This window comes from Hyla sarda, chromosome 8 (assembly GCF_029499605.1).
Source record: "Hyla sarda isolate aHylSar1 chromosome 8, aHylSar1.hap1, whole genome shotgun sequence".
Lineage (NCBI taxonomy): Eukaryota > Metazoa > Chordata > Amphibia > Anura > Hylidae > Hyla > Hyla sarda.
In genome coordinates, this window is record NC_079196.1 from 24,339,578 (window position 1) to 24,356,474 (window position 16,897).

General features: G+C 42.3%; 1 protein-coding gene across 2 annotated transcripts in view; it reads left to right on the forward strand.

The window, feature by feature from the left end:
* The window catches only part of SPOPL (speckle type BTB/POZ protein like), a 51,348-nt gene extending 35,877 nt beyond the window's left edge, over nt 1-15,471 (forward strand). For both annotated transcript variants that reach the window (XM_056535296.1, XM_056535295.1), the window contains exons 6-11: nt 4,674-4,851; nt 4,953-5,008; nt 8,480-8,602; nt 10,584-10,726; nt 14,434-14,487; nt 14,621-15,471. In XM_056535296.1, coding sequence (XP_056391271.1) covers nt 4,674-4,851; nt 4,953-5,008; nt 8,480-8,602; nt 10,584-10,726; nt 14,434-14,487; nt 14,621-14,765 — 699 coding nt within the window. In that variant the 3' untranslated portion in view covers nt 14,766-15,471. The remainder of the gene's footprint in view (nt 1-4,673; nt 4,852-4,952; nt 5,009-8,479; nt 8,603-10,583; nt 10,727-14,433; nt 14,488-14,620) is intronic.
* The last annotated feature ends 1,426 nt before the right edge of the window (nt 15,472-16,897 follow it).

Below are 16,897 nucleotides of genomic sequence, written 5' to 3' on the forward strand. Positions count from 1 at the left end.
ACTTCCCCTTCCTGTCCTTGCCGGATCTTGTTGCCTTAGTGCCTAGTGGAAGTGTTTTGTGAGTGCCCTTACCAGTGTTACCAGACCTTCTGCCGTTGCCCTTTACTACGAACCTTGCCGCCTGCCCTGACCTTCTGCTACGTCTGACCTCTCCTCTGTCTAGGCCTCCTGTACCACGTCAGTCTCAGCAGTCAGCGAGGTTGAGCCGCTACCGGTGGACACGACCTGGTTGCTACCGCCGCAGCAAGACCATCCCGCTTTGCGGCGGGCTCTGGTGAAAACCAGTAGCAACTTAGAACCGGTCCACCGGTACGGTCCACGCCAATCCCTCGCTGACACAGAGGATCCACCACCAGCCTGCCGAATCCTGACACTCTGCTCTGCGTTTGGAACAAAATGTTCCGAATGCTTAGAGCCGGCGCCGGGAGCTCGTGACGTCATAGCCCCGCCCCCCCTCGGGGGCGGGGCTATGACATCACGAGCTCCCGGCGCCAACTCTGAGCGTTCGGAACATTTTGTTCCAAACGCTGAGCAGCGGAGTACCCCTTTAAGCCTGCAGATTGCTCTGTCTAGTTTTAATATAGCGTGTGCTGTGCTGGTAATGACTTAGTTGTGTGTCGCGTTCGCCCAGTAAAGGTCTGCGAGGACGCCGCTCTGCCCGTTGTTAGCAAAGCAATTTGTGAGTTTCATAAAGCAGTCAAGTGCAGAAGGTCAGAGCCCGGGAGCGGCTGCTCGGCACACGGCGGCACGTCCCCGGCGCCGGCGCGGCTTGATTAGTCGCTTTCATGGCTCACGAACGTGTTAACCGCTAACGCGCTTCCCTTTTTGATCTGCGTCTCCTCGAAAAAAAAAAAAAAAGTGTAAAATTGGCAAGATTGCAACTTAATTATATGATATGATGGTGTGCAAGGGAATAATTGATATACGGCCCCCGAGACCACATGGTGCAAATATAGCACATCCCATTTCCATTTAGACAAGTTAAATGAGCTGTACAATGAATTTGTTATGAATACAATTATGTGGCTGACAAAGAAGATGCGGCAAACTGCCTGGTCTCCGAGCGAGCACAATCCGAACTGACTGCTGCGTCTCGCCGCTTAATGGCCCAACCAATTGATAATTTTCGGTAATCGGTTGGATGTCATTAAAAACAGGGGCATTTGTGGGTTTTTATAGAGTGTGTATTATTCTGTGTATTAAAATAACATTACATATGGAGAGATTGCAGCAAATGCTGCGCTCATAAAGCACGCTTTTTTATTTAAATTTTTTTTTTGTCTGCTCTTAAAGGCACAGTGACACTTTATTCACATTTATTATTATAAAAATTTTATTATTATTGGTACTGTTATTATTATAAAATATTATATATATATATATATATATTTATATATAATTTTTTTTTATTAACAACAATAAAAACATTATTTATTATTAAAAATAATAATAAAAATAATAATAATAAAAATTAATAATAATAATAAATAATAATAATAAAAATGTTTTTTTCTTTTTCTGTAATTTATTTTTTATTTATTGAAGTGCATAAGAAATTTCAAACTGTGTAATGCTTCATCACCCCTGTGATGGCGCTCTACAATGATTCAAACTCCGTAGAGCAGTGGTCTCCAAACTGTGGACCTCCAGATATTGCAAAACTACAACTCCCAGCATGCCCGAACAGCTTTTTATTTTATTTTTATTTATTTATTAATTTTTTTTAACGAAGGTGACATATTTGAAAAGATGGTGCCCCTCAAGATTTTTTCAGTATTAATATTAAAATTAAGATGACATTTTTTTTTGATAATTGTTAGAGCTAGAGATGAGCGAACTTACAGTAAATTTGATTCGTCACGAACTTCTCGGCTCGGCAGTTGATGACTTATCCTGCGTAAATTAGTTCAGCTTTCAGGTGCACCCGTGGGCTGGAAAAGGTCGATACAGTCCTAGGAGACTCTTTCCTAGGACTGTATCCACCTTTTCCAGCCCACCGGAGCAACGGAAAGCTGAACTAATTTACGCCGAGCCGAGAAGTTTGTGACGAATCGAATTTACTGTAAGTTCGCTCATCTCTAGTTAGAGCACCTGTCATTTAAAAAAAAAAAAAAAATTGGACATGTCAAAAGTTTTGATTGTTTGGGGTTTCCATTTTCAGACCCCATTGATCATTAGTACGAGCAGGTACAAAGATGTCTGTGTTCTTCACTCCCTGGCTCACTGCAGGATCTATAGACTTTTTATAATGGTGCCTGTCTAGTTTTATTTAGTAAAGGTTTTCTATTTTTATGTAAATTAAAACACTTTAGCACAATAGTTCTATTTTCCCTGCCTACTAGTACTGTCCATAAGGTAAATAGCCGCGTCGCTAATTCCCATATTGGCAGCTATCGTTTCAATGTATAGTAACATTCCAGATCTGCTTTGACACCATCTGACAGCCAATCTGATTTGCCAAATCTCACAATGTCTGCTGTCTGGACCAGGAGTCACTTTGTTTATTCATCTCCATGAAGCGGACATTGTGTCTTATAGAAATTAATGGAGAATGAGGTTTCTGGTACAAACACACATACCGTGGGGGAGGAGGCAGAGTGGCCGGAGAGATAGGCTGCATTCACACCACGATCTGACGTTCCGATGCACAGATACGATTTTGGAAGCTCAAATCTTCTGAAATGGTATCTGTGCATGGACAGAAACGGAGCCATTAACTATTATGGGGCTGTACACCCGATTGTAGTCAGCTAGTGACTACGATCTGGTCATTTTCTCAGGGGATCCGATTTTTGACTCGGACTGAAAATCGTGGCCTGCCACGATTTTCAGTCCGAGCCAAAAATTGGATCCCCTGAGAAAATGACCAGATCGTAGTCACTAGCTGACTACAATCGGGTGTACAGCCCCATAATAGTTAATGGCTCCGTATCTGTCCATGCACAGATACCATTTCAGAAGATTTGAGCTTCCGAAATCGTATCTGTTCATCGGTAGGTCAGATCGTGGTGTGAATGCAGCCTTACAGAAGGGCTTCAGCAACTTGTACGAAGTGTTTTATCTCACCCCAGTGCTGGATTCACAGCTTACACAGTACTGCTCTGTAATGTCCTTCATGCTGCTGCTGCTGCTTCTGTGTTCTAGACATATAGAGGAGCTGGTTCCCTCCTTGTGATGTATGGAGACATTATAAAGGTTAGGTTCCACCATTAGCTCAGGTACAACTTTAATAAAATAAATAAAAAACTACAGATAAAGCCTGCAGAGGGGAAAACTGGTGAAAATGTGAACATTTTATATAATGGCCAGAAACTGCGCTATTTCTCATGTTCACACACGGCAGCTTATCTTGAAAAGTTGTACTGCAGGAACGCTTGTCACAATAAATTTTGAAAAGCGTAGTACAAAGGTGTGAGAGGACGTGGCTTGCTTCTCCTACTACTTTGGTTTTTAATTAATGTATGGTAAAAGTTTCATAAATACCTAAATTATGCCTATCATATAAAAAAAAGAAAATAAAAAATATAACATTTTTGACATGTATCCCCTGAGGAATAGAAACCGAAACGCACGTCTGGGTGTGTTTGGGAGAAACAGAGTTCCAGGTACTATATGGCACTCAAAGGGGTGTTCCAATAGATAGAGGATAAGATGTCTAAGGCCTGAATACCCCTTTAAGTATATTCCTGGTAGCTGTGTATTAACACATCTTTGGTCTATTGTTACATATTTATATTGTTGGTAATATTGTGACTATTGCACTTTACCTGGTTGGCAATTCTCTGGTATATTTAGAACTCACACAATTTGGCTATTCAATAAAGTTTCTGTATCTTGTTATGAATATACTGTTGTGTAATGTTTCCTTGTTGGTTAGGTTTTTCTTTAGTTTTTTTTTGTTTGTATGGGGGGGGGGGGGTGTTCCTTGTAGGTTGTATATATCACAGACATGTCAAAAACGTTGGCTTGTTGCGGTCTCAGTAGTACAAGTGGGGAGAAGCGCACAGTAAAGTGCTTCACTCCCCGGCTCGCAGAGTTTTATGCCCTGCGGCTCTACTGTAAGTCTATGGGGCCGTCTAGAGTCGTTGCACGCCGCACATTTTTCTGATCAGTGGGGGTGTCAGTACTAGGACCCCGACGATCAAAACCTTTTTACATGCTTCTGACAAATCAAGAGTGTTTTCAAGAAGATAATTACCCTTTAAAGGAGTAGTCACATTTTACTAAACTGATCTGCTATCCAAAGAGGATCTCCTACGGGCACCTCAGTTCTCTACATGCATGGAGCTGTGTCGACTACCACACAAAGCAATGGTCAGCACCCCCCCCCCCCCCCCATGCATCTCTTTGAGAAAGCTGGAGATACACTAGTACAGTGCTTTGACTCTCCCACAGTGATGCATGGAGGGGGGGGGGGGGGTGTTGACCATTGCTTTTTGCATACGGACCCCCTTTTGTGCACAAGGACAGCTGGAGCACCGTGCAGGATACAGTGTTGGGTCTCACTGCTGGGACTCCCTCTGATCTGCCACTTATCCCCTATCCTGTGAATAGGGGATACATTTTATTACACTGGATAACCCCTTTTAATTCTATTGTCCATCCTGATCGTTCACTTTCATGATTTGCATTTACAGTCACTTTTGTTAACCTAACAACTTCTCCTTCCCCAGGTGAGCGTAGTTCAGGACTCCATGAATATATCTGGGCAATCCAGCACAAACAACCTGAAAGTCCCAGAATGCCGTCTGGCCGAGGACATGGGTCAGCTGTGGGAGACCACCAGGTTTACAGATTGCAGCCTGTACGTGGGCGGCCAAGAGTTTAAAGCTCACAAATCCATCCTTGCAGGTAACTTCACAATTTGGCCTCATCTTTATATATATATATTTTTTTTGCTTTCGTCTTTTTGGGAGGAGCACCTACCTGACCGCACTTCTCCTCTCTTGCAGCTCGGTCCCCGGTATTCAATGCAATGTTCGAACATGAAATGGAAGAAAGCAAGAAGGTAATAATGTTCGTCGCTTTTGTGCCAGGGAAATAAATCAGTCGACAAACACTGTGCAACTGTTTGGGTTTGTGTTCTCTAATATTTCACTCCCCAAAAAATAAAATAAATAAAAATCGCTTGTGAAGATGGTTGGAATGCGGCGTTATTTACTGCCACACTTCTGCCGTCCTTTTTACTGCATTCTTTTGATAGCGCTAGGTGTTTTTTTTTGTTTAACAGGATTGTCCGTCTATTGTTTCAGTGCGGTGATATATTTATGGAGCCGGGGCGGAAGTGTTTATGTAGTGATGGCTTTCTGCAGGAGCCCTGTACTACTGCATGTAATATCCTCAAGATATCGGAGGTAATCTGAGGACCCTCTTGTGTTAGAGTGTCTCTGAGACTATGTTCACACAGCGGATATTTTTTTTTTTTTTGCGGAAAGTCTGGTCGGAAAATTTCTGGTAGACATTCCGCAAATGGTGAGCAACGGCAGAACATGCCAGCGCTAGGAATCCTCGGGATTGCGCCATCTTCATAGACAACAATGCGTTTATGAGCGGATTCCGCAGAAAGAATTAAAGGGGTATTCCAGGGAAAAACTTTTATATATATATATATATATATATATATATATATATATATATATCAACTGGCTCCAGAAAGTTAAACAGATTTGTAAATTATTTCTATTAAAAAATCGTAATCCTTTCAGTACTTATGAGCTTCTGAAGTTAAGGTTGTTCTTTTCTGTCTAAGTCCTCTCTGATGACACGTGTCTCGGTAAACGCCCAGTTTAGAAGAGGTTTGCTATGGGGATTTGCTTCTAAACTGGGCGGTTCCCGAGAGAGGACTTAGACAGAAAAGAACAAACTTAATTTCAGCAGCTCATAAATACTGAAAGGATTAAGATTTTTTTATAGAAGTAATTTACAAATCTGTTTAACTTTCTGGAGCCAGTTGATATATGTGATATGGGAATACCCCTTTAACATTTTGTGGAGGCCGGAACCGGGATTTCCACGGCAGATGTTTTGGTCGTGTGCTTAGTGCAGCAGAATCCCGTTGAAAACAATGGCACTCAGTGCTTCAACAGAATATCCAAGCTGAATTTTTCCGCCAGATTCTGCTTTGAAATTGCAGGCAGAAATTCCGCTTACGAAAATGTATAGTATAGTGAAGGGGTTTCCGTTGCTCATTCTCCAGGTGAAAATACTCGCGGAACACATTGCAATCTATTGGAGACTGCAGTGTCCACGTGGTCCTAGTGCCGACTGATTCAGTCGGTGCTGGCCGTACACGGAATCTCTGGGCGGAAACTTTCTTCCCGGAGATTCCGCAGTGTAAATCTAGCCTTAGGCTCCTTTCACACTACCATTTTCGTCCGGTAGCGGGAGAAAAATTTGTGCATGACACTTCTTTTTCTCCCGCTATCATAACGGGACTTATAATGTACGTTAGAGGAATCCCATTCAAGTGAATGGGATCCTCTTTGCCGTTATAACTCCTGTTATGCCCTGTTACAATAACGGACATAAATATGTTAATAGCAGACAAAGTAGAAAAAAAGCCATTAACGTCCATTTGTAACGGGGCATACAGTCATAGTGTGAATGAAGCCTTACTGCCAGGATCCCCCTAAAGATTATTGTTGAGGCTCCCAGCAGGAGGACACCTTGTGAACCGTTTCTTTTTTTTGGCCCTTGTAAGAGTGTGTTCATATGTGCTGGATTTGCATATTACAAACGCCACAGAAATCTGAAATCATGCACACTATGGAATTTGTGGGTGGAGATTCCGGAGATTTCTGCTGCACTGTACACACGCCCCCTCAATGCAAGTCTATGGGAAGGGGCGTGATGACAGTCACACCCCCTCCCATTGACTTGCACTGAGGGGGCATGACCATGACTTCACGAGGGGCGTGGCTGACCCCCGCCAAAACAGCGTTCGGAGCATTTTACTTCCGAACGCTTGCCAGTGGAGTACCCCTTTAAGTCCTAAGGGCTCATTCACACTACAGAAATTCTGTGCAGATTCCGCTTGCAGCAGCCTCCCATTAGTCTTTGTGGGATTCCGCTGCTCTGGTCGCCCTTCGGAAGTTCCGCGCAGGCTTATCTGTAAATCTGTAAAAGCGCTTTTGTGGTGTGACCGAAACATTTTCCTTTTGCTTTGGAACCGCTCCTGATTTTAATAAACATGCTGAAAAAAAAATCCCTATCAGGATTGAAGCTCAATAGTTTAAATTGGATTCAACTGCAGCAAATAACCAGCTGTGGAAAGTTTTACTCAGTACAAGTTTTTTTTTTTCCTTTTGATGTCAATAGGAAAGTTTCAATGACAGCAAACAGTAACAGAATTTGTAACATTATTTAAAAGTAAATAATAAGTAAAAAATCTTTTTATTATAGTCATTAAGAAGAATCTGCCAGTTCTATCATGCTCTGAGCTCCAGGCATGGACAGATGGCTAATACAAAGTTATAACAAATAATGCCTGTCTCTTACCTGATGGCTGTTTTAAGTTATAAAATCATGTTTTTCTTCTAAGGTCAAGTGTTGTAGAGACCAGCCTGAGCTGCAGCATGCGCAGCTCCTCCCCACCCTGCATGATTGATGGAAAAGGGTCAGTGGTTAAAGGCAAGCAGGGAGGGTGGGGTAGAAAGAAGGTATGCATGCTGCAGCTCAGACTGGTCTCTACGACTCTTAAGCTTAGAAAAAAAAACATGATTTTATAACTCTGCAAACAGTTATAAGCTAAGAGACAGAAAAAACAAGTTATGAGACAGGTGTCAGCTGATAGAGATAAAACAAAGGAAGCCTGTCTCTTAGCTTATAACTGTTTGCAAAGTTATAAAATCATGTTTTTCTTATAAGTTTAAGAGTTATGGCTGCAGCATTTACGTCTCCTCCCTTTCCTCCCTGCTTGGCTTCCAGCACTGAGCTCTGTACATCAGTCACGCAGAGAAGGGAGATGGCGCATGCTGCAGCTCAGCCTGCTCTCCACAACTCTTAAGCTTACAAGAAAAACATCATTTTATAACTTTGCAAACAGCCATCAGCTAAGAGACAGGTATTATTTGTTTTATCTCGCTATCAGCTATCTGTCCATGTATACAGCTTTGAGCATGATATAGAGCTGACTGTAACCCCCCCCCCCTCCCGTCAGGATAGTCTGATCGGTGGGGGTCCGCTGGTCAGACTAGAACGGAGGTCCCTTGTTTGAATGGAACGGCAGTCGCATATATGAACATTGCAGAGGAGGTTGAAGTAGGAGTATAGCTCTTGGTTATCTTTGTCAGTGCCAGCTCATACAACTTTCTCGAAAACCTGAACAGTAGAGCCGCCTAGTTATGTAGAAATATAAGAGCAGGGTACTAACTAGGCAAAATTGCCATTCAGTGCCAACCTTTTGGGAGTTGTAATGATGGCCTCCACCTTCTCCGGTTATATATGGTTAAAAATGCGCTTGTTCTATTTCCCGGTACAGAACAGAGTAGACATTCAGGATATGGAGCCAGAAGTCTTTAAGGAAATGATGGGCTACATCTACACAGGAAAAGCACCTAATTTAGAGAAGATGGCTGATAACTTGTTGGCGGCAGCGGATAAAGTAAGTCATTTGCCAATTAAAAGTGTCTGTACGTTTTCGCACCTTTTGCTAAACTGACTATGAACGTCTTTACACGGTAACATTTACATCCAGTCAATGTTTCGATCCATATAATGTGACATCTCTTAAAGGGGAAACACCTTTAAATAAATAATTAAATCAATTCTTAAATGTTTTTGTTTTTTTTCAGTGTTTAAATGTTTCTTGAATATCTTAAAGCTAAATTCAAGCAGTATTTATGTGAAAAATTTGAATAACACATGGTTAACGCCCCCATACATATTTGACTGGCCAACCATCTAGGGCAGTGGTCTCCAAACTGCGGACCTCCAGCTGTTGCAAAACTACAACTACCAGCATGCCCGGACAGCCGTTGGCTGTCCGGGCATGCTGGGAGTTGTAGTTTTGCAACAGCTGGAGGTCCGCAGTTTGGAGACCATTGATCTAAACAAGCATGTGGCCAGCAACTATAGTATGGGTGTGGCCAACCATCGTTGCCTCAGAGGGTCTTATTGGATTTGTCCCTTTTTTTTTTTAAGGACTTATCTAGCACTGCTCCGGGGAATTCAACCACTGCATAAGGCTGGGTTCACATCGCGTTTTTGCCATACTGTTTTCAATCAGTTTTTCTAAAGTAAACCGTATGGCAAAAAAAAACGGATGGAACCGTATGATAAAAAGTAAACCGTATACTGTTTTTAAAAGTGCATACGGTTCCGTCCGTTTTTATTTTGAAAAAAAAATACGTTTTTGAAAATTTTTGTCCATTTTTAATGGGAGGGGTGTTGGGTGGGGACTTTAGGATGCAAAGGCGCATGTACAAAGTAAAAACCGTATACGGTTTCCCACATGGAACCGTATACATGTGCGTTTCCCATTGACGTCCATGTTAAAAAAAAAAACGTATGCAGTATTGCGTATAGCGTATTGCAGTGCGGTTTTTAAACCGGAGACGAAATCATGGTCAACTGCTGTTTTAACTCCAGTCCGCATACGTTTTTTTTTTTTAACATGGACGTCAATGGAAAAGCACATGTATACCATTCCAATACGGGAAACCGTATATGGTTTTTACTTTGCACATGCGCATCCTAAAGTCCCCACCCAACACCCCTCCCATTAAAATTGGACAACATTTTCAAAAATGTATGTTTTTTTTTTTTTACCATCGGAGACGAGCAGGAGTGACAGCCCCCTCAGCCAATCACCGGCTAAGATGGGTCGTCACTCCCGCTCCTTTTGGAAGGTGGGGGCTGGAACACTGGGAGGACGGGTGAGTTGCTGGGCCCGGTATATGAGATTGAGTGGAGGGGCCCATCGGTTGAACCCCCACAATCAAACACCTACCCTGTGGATAGGGGATACGTTGACCTCCCCGGGGCACCCCTGGACTTTGGGTGGGATCGTACAGCCTTTTTGTCTCTGTAACAGTATGTTTGTTTAATTTGGTTGTGTGCACAAAAGTAGTCCCCTATGTAAAAAACTAAATTGTTACAATTGTTATATATACATTATATAATATTATATTATATAACTTTAATGTACTGCATACAACAGAATCAGTTTTTTATCAACCACTAACGTGTATGTGAGATATATATATATATAGTGTGTGTGTGTGTATGTGTATGTGTGTGTATATATATATATATATATATATATATTTTTTTTTTATTCCCGTATTAAACGTGCACATTAAACAGAAGTGTGAACCCAGCCTTGCAATAAAGAAATGTTTTTTACTTTAATTTTTTTACCTCAAACCAATGTTCCCCAACCAGGGTGCCTCCAGCTGTTGCAAAACTACAACTCCCAGCATGTCTGGAGTGTCTGAGGCTGGAAGCACACTGGTTAGTTGGAAAATGCTGCCTGCCGACCCTCATCTCTATCAATATTACCCTGATGCCACAGAAAAAACATAAAAGCACATTTAAATATCATTTACGATGCCTAACAAATCTTTGTCGCCATTTTCTATCAGTATGCTCTGGAACGGCTAAAAGTCCTATGTGAGGAGGCCCTATGCAATAGCCTGTCCGTGGAGAATGTCGCCGACGTCCTGATTCTCGCAGATTTGCACAGCGCAGAACAGCTGAAAGCACAAGCAATAGACTTCATAAACAGGCAAGTGAAATGCGCTAATATCACCCAAAGCCCACCCAAGGGTCTGTTTTCACATCATTTGTATTTGCTGTCACAGATGAGTTGCAGTGGACCCAGTTAACTTATAATGGGGTGTGATGGATTCCATCATGTGTCTGTCATTTTATTGGGGTGGGGAGAGAGACTGTTTGCTGTGCTTTTGGTTTTTTATTTTTATTTATTTATTTATTTATTTTGCGCTTATATAGTGCCACAATGACTGTTAGAGAATAATGTAGAGGTTCTTGTGTATGCCTTGTGCTCACCTGTTTTAGCTAATAGGCAGGAAAGGGTTTGGCTGACCAGTTGAGAATAAGTCGAATACTTGGAATTCTGGTATTTATCTACATTCTCCACAGTAGATAAACTTTTCACATGTAGTAGAGACATTTCAAAAGTTTTTATCAGTCAGGGTCTGAGAGCCTGACCGAGTGCATGAACGAGCAGGGAGAGAAGCGTGTGGCTGAGCTCTTCTCTCTCCACCCTCAATCCCATAGACTTACATTGTAATGTGGCACAGAGCCAGGAGCGAACACTCTTAACCACACTCTTCTCCCGTCTCATTCTAGTGATTGGACAGGATCTGAAAACCCAGACCCTGACCGATCAAACCTTTTTAGAGTTTTTTTTTTATGCGACCGTGCCCATTAAGGACAAAATACTCTTAAATGTAGTTTTTATATGGGATTTCTAGGTACCTTCTGGGCAAATTACTAAAATCATTCTGCAATTTTTTTTGTTTTTGGATTAAATAAATGCAGTCCTATCTTTCTGGAAAACAAAAATAGAGAAACGTAATCCTATATTTCTTGCACACGCCACTTGCTTCAGTTTAGGGCTTCCAAATGAGGAGAGTGTCTGGCAGCACCCTACTATTCCCACACTGCATTGCGGTATGTAGTTACTGGCATCCCAACAAACTCAATACCCCTTGTGGTTCACTGTAAATGCCCCTCCAGCAGCTAGGTCCACCCTACGTTTGGTACATGGCAACCGACATGCTGGTCCCAAGTGCAGTTGTCCCTAGAAATAGTCCTGCACCATGTAACATCACAATCATGGAAAAGGCTAAGTGGGGGCGATCACATGATCACTTTTGGCATTTGGGCTTAGAGGGCGAACATTGGAAATTTACTTTGGCCTAAATAAGTCATTAAATAAAAAGTTTCACAAAACCCTTTCAGGCTCTCCACTCATTTTGGGATTTGTAGGGCTGAATAAAGTCCCCATGGTGCACCATTGCAGAACATATGAGGAGATTTAGCAAAACCTGTGCAGTTGCCCCTAGCAACCAATCGGATAATTTTTTTTCATTTTTAAAAAGCCTCTGAAAAATGAAAGAAGCGCTCTGATTGGTTGCTTTGGGTAACTGGTCAACATTTTCTCTGCACAGGTTTTGATGAATCTTCCCCATAGACGATTTTTGCATTATATTTTAACCCCTTAAGGACCGGAGGTTTTTCCGTTTTTGCATTTTCGTTTTTTGCTCCTTGCCTTTAAAAAATCATAACTCTTTCAAATTTACACCTAAAAATCCATATGATGGCTTATTTTTTGCGCCACCAATTCTACTTTGTAATGACGTCAGTCATTTTGCCCAAAAATCTATGGTGAAGCGGGAAAAAAAATCATTGTGCGACAAAATTGAAAAAAAAAAAACGCTGTTTTGTAACTTTTGGGGGCTTCCGTTTCTACCTAGTACATTTTTCGGTAAAAATGACACCTGATATGTATTCTGTAGGTCCATACGATTAAAATGATACCCTACTTATATAGGTTTGATTTTGTCGGACTTCTGGAAAAAATCATAACTACATGCAGGAAAATTAATACGTTTAAAATTGTCATCTTCTGACCCCTATAACTTTTTTATTTTTCCGTGTATGGGGCGGTATGAGGGCTCATTTTTTGCGCCGTGATCTGAAATTTTTAACGGTACCATTTTTGCATTGATAGGACTTATTGATCGCTTTTTATTCATTTTTAAATGATATAAAAAGTGACCAAAAATGCACTATTTTGGACTTTGGAATTTTTTTGCGCGCACGCCATTGACCGAGCGGTTTAATTAATGATATATTTTTATAATTCGGACATTTCCGCACGCGGTGATACCACATATGTTTATTTTTATTTTTATTTACACTGTTTTTTTTTTTATTGGAAAAGGGGGGTGATTCAAACTTTTAATAGGGGAGGAGTTAAATGATCTTTATTCACTTTTTTTTTTTTCACTTTTTTTTTGCAGTGTTATAGGTCCCATAGGGGCCTATAACACTGCACACACTGATCTTCTATGTTGATCACTGGTTTCTCATAAGAAACCAGTGATCAACGATTCTGCCGGATGACTGCTCATGCCTGGATCTCAGGCACTGAGCAGTCATTCGGCGATCGGACAGCGAGGAGGCAGGTAGGGGCCCTCCCGCTGTCCTGTCAGCTGTTCGGGATGCCGCGATTAGCCGCGGCTATCCCGAACAGCCCGACTGAGCTAGCCGGGAACTTTCACTTTCACTTTTAGCCGCGCGGCTCAGCTTTGAGCGCGCGGCTAAAGGGTTAATAGCGCGCGGCGCCGCGATCGGCGCTGCGCACTATTAGAGGCGGGTCCCGGCTTCACTATGACGCCGGGCCCGCCATGATATGACGCGGGGTTACTGTGTAACCCCGCGTTATATCAGAAGAGCAGGACCAAGGACGTACCGGTACGTCCTTGGTCCTTAAGGGGTTAAAGGGGTACTCCGGTGAAAAACTTTTTTTATTATTTTTTTAAATCAACTGGTGCCAGAAAGTTAAACAGATTTGTAAATTACTTCTATTAAAAAAAATCTTAATCCTTCCTGTACTTATTAGCTGCTGAATACTACAGTGGAAATTATTTTCCGTTTGAAACACAGAGCTCTCTGCTGACATCATGAGCACAGTGCTCTCTGCTGACATCTCTGTCCATTTTAGGAACTGTCCAGAGTAAAAGGAAATCCCCATAGCAAGTAGGGATGTAAGAAAAAATCGATTTGCGTGATTATCGCGATTTTTTGTTCCGCAATACTGAATCGATTTTAAAATTCTGAGAATCGATTTTTTTTAAATAAATTATTATAATTAACATTTACTGTATTTCACTCACTGAGTCACAGTCCTATTTGTCTAATTTTTTTTATAACACTTAAACTCCTGACCACTAGTTGGCAGTGTACCTGTTGTCAGCTCTGTCCCACTCGCAGGCTGCTACCGCGAGACTACAGACTCAGAACAAACAGGAAGGAGAACGTACGCACTCACAGGACAACTCTTGCGGGATCTTGTTCTTTCTCAGCTAGAATAAGTTTTCCCAAGCTTTTAATAGGGAATATCGCAATATATCGAATCGCCACCCTGGTATCGCGATTCGAATCGCCAAATTATTGGCGATTCACACCCCTAATAGCAAGCATATGCTGTTCTGGGCAGTTCCTAAATTGGACAGAGATGTCGGCAGAGAGCACTGTCCTCATGATGTCAGCAGAGAGCTCTGTGTTTCAAAAAGAAAAGAATTTCCGCTGTAGTATTCAGCAGCTAATAAGTGCAGGAAGGATTAAGATTTTTTAATAGAAGTAATTTACAAATCTGTTTAACTTTCTGGCACCATTTTGGAGTACCCCTTTTAAGTTTTACTTGTTTTCATCTTTTTTTTTCTTTTTTTTTTTCCCCAGATGTAGCGTTCTCAGGCAACTGGGTTGTAAGGACGGTAAAAACTGGAATGGCAGGTAAGTGTTATTATTATTATTATAATTTTTTTTTTTTACAACTTTTATTAAAACGGGTTGGCAAAGACATTTTCTACCATTCATGTCCCTTTTTATACATTTTTATTTATTTATAAATTTTTTATTTTTACAGTCAAGCGATGGATGTAATGGAGACAGACGGCTGGAAATCCATGATCCAGTCACATCCACACCTAGTAGCAGAAGCCTTCCGAGCACTCGCATGCGCACAGTGTTTGCCTTTTGGATTTCCAAGGAAGCGGCTAAAGCTGTCTTAAGTCACCCCAGAAGCTTTCTGTCCCATCCATCAAGGACTTTACAGTCAGTGTTCAGAACTGTTTTACCTACCACACAAGCCGAAGCTTTTTAATTTGTTGAGTTTCTTCCCCACTCTGGTTGTGCGCACACAAGACTGAGGACCTATCTAACGTTTGCTTTGCAGATGGAGAACGTCATCCAATCCACAGCTTTAAATTCGACAGGTTGTTCTCATATTCACTAAATTGCCTTAAATTATCAAATCCGGTCTCTGTTATCAAGTTCACCAGTTGTTCCGTTATATTGTTCTTGTTTTATTATATAAATATATATTATAATTTTTTTTTTTTAAACAAACCGTGCCTTGTCATGTGACCAGGCTATATGGGATTGCACTAACGCCATGTTACATTGATAATAATAATATTATTGGCATTACGTGTTTTGGAAGGATAAGCCTCGATTTGATTTCTGTGTTGTGTCGTGGTCGTTTTGATGGTCGGTGTTCAAATTGAAATGACTTTTGTTTGAAAGATTTATCCATTACAAAGCTGAAAAGATGATTTGTCCCCAAAACGTTAAAGGGGTATTCTGGGTTTATAAATCTTGTCCCCTATCCAAAGGATAGGGGATAAGATGTATGATCGCAGGGGTCCCGCCGCTGGGGACCCCCATGATCTCAGTGCAGCCCCCGGCATTCTGTGCCAGGCGCTGCCTCAGAGACTGGGACGTCACGGCCACGCCCCCTAATGATGTCAGGCCACAACCTCCATTCATGTCTATGGGAGGGGGCGTGACTGCCGTCACGCCCCCTCCCATAGACATGAATGGAGGGGGTGTGGATTTTCCCCTTTTTGGCTAGGGGATAAGATGTATAAACCCGGAATACCCGTTTAAGACCTATCGACTTGACAGTGCAAATGGTGATGGTCCAACCACTGGTACCTCGACCAAAAAAAAAGTGAGGGGTTCTTGGCAGAGAAGCGGGGCTCAGCTGCTTCATAACTCCTATTTGCATTAGTTGAGAGTGACTACACCTGTACGACAAATTTTCCAGATACCCCTCTTCTCGAGATTGGTGGGGACCATCAACAGTTGCACTTAAATGACCCTTAAATGGTGTTGCAAGAGGCAGGTAGTTCAGGCACCTGCTTATCGTGGGATCAAGCTCTCAACCAGTTGGCCAAGGGGGTGTCAGGTGGGCCCCATAGATATGAGGTTTGCCAAAAACTGCTGATTCATGTGACACCATGTACTTTTGGGCATATATAGCATTTCCCCCTAAATTGGTTAATAAAAACCCTTTTAATTAGTCTTAAAGTGCCATCTAATGCCAAGTTGTGAAACACTTCAGCCTGTTTTTTGGGGGGTCTAAGGTTGAGGTCCCATGGGCCATCTTCAGGCTTAGGATAGTCATCCAGTCTTGAATGGCAGTTAGCATAAAGAGGATCTCTGGCCAATCCCCTAAAATGATATATGTCCCTCCTGTCCTGAGATTTGTGGGTTTATCGGTCCGTGGGCGTTGATACATTTTAGTAATGTGAGTGACTGATCAGGTGATGGGTGGGATTATACAGTCAGGGGGTGTGTATTATCCACCACCTGACTGCATCATCTCTTATTACTTAAATTTAATCTAACTTATTCCATAAATCGAGATTCTCATTTTTTGGGTGTTTGCCACAGGTCTTCCTTAAAGAGTACCTACAAAGTTGATCACCGACCACTCCTTAAAGGTGATGCCCCTAGACATCTTATCCCCTATCCAAAGAATAGGGGATAAGATGTCAGATCGCCGCGGTCCCGCTGCTGAGGAACCCCGGGATTGCCGCTGCGGCATCCCGCTATCATTACTCTGTGCGTAATAACGGGCGATACAGGGGACAGAGCAGCGTGACGCCATGGCTCCGCCCCTCATGACATCACAGCCCGCCCCCTTAATGCAAGTCTATGGCACGGGCGTTCCATAGACTCGTAGTGAGGGGGCGGGCCGTGATGTCATGAGGGGCGGGGCCATGACTTAACGATGCTCCGGCCCCTGTATTGCCTGTCATTACTTGCAGAGCGAACTCGCTCTGTGCAGTAATGATAGCGCAGTGCCGCATCGGCAATCCCGGGGTCCCCAGCAGCAGGACCGCGGCGATCTGACATC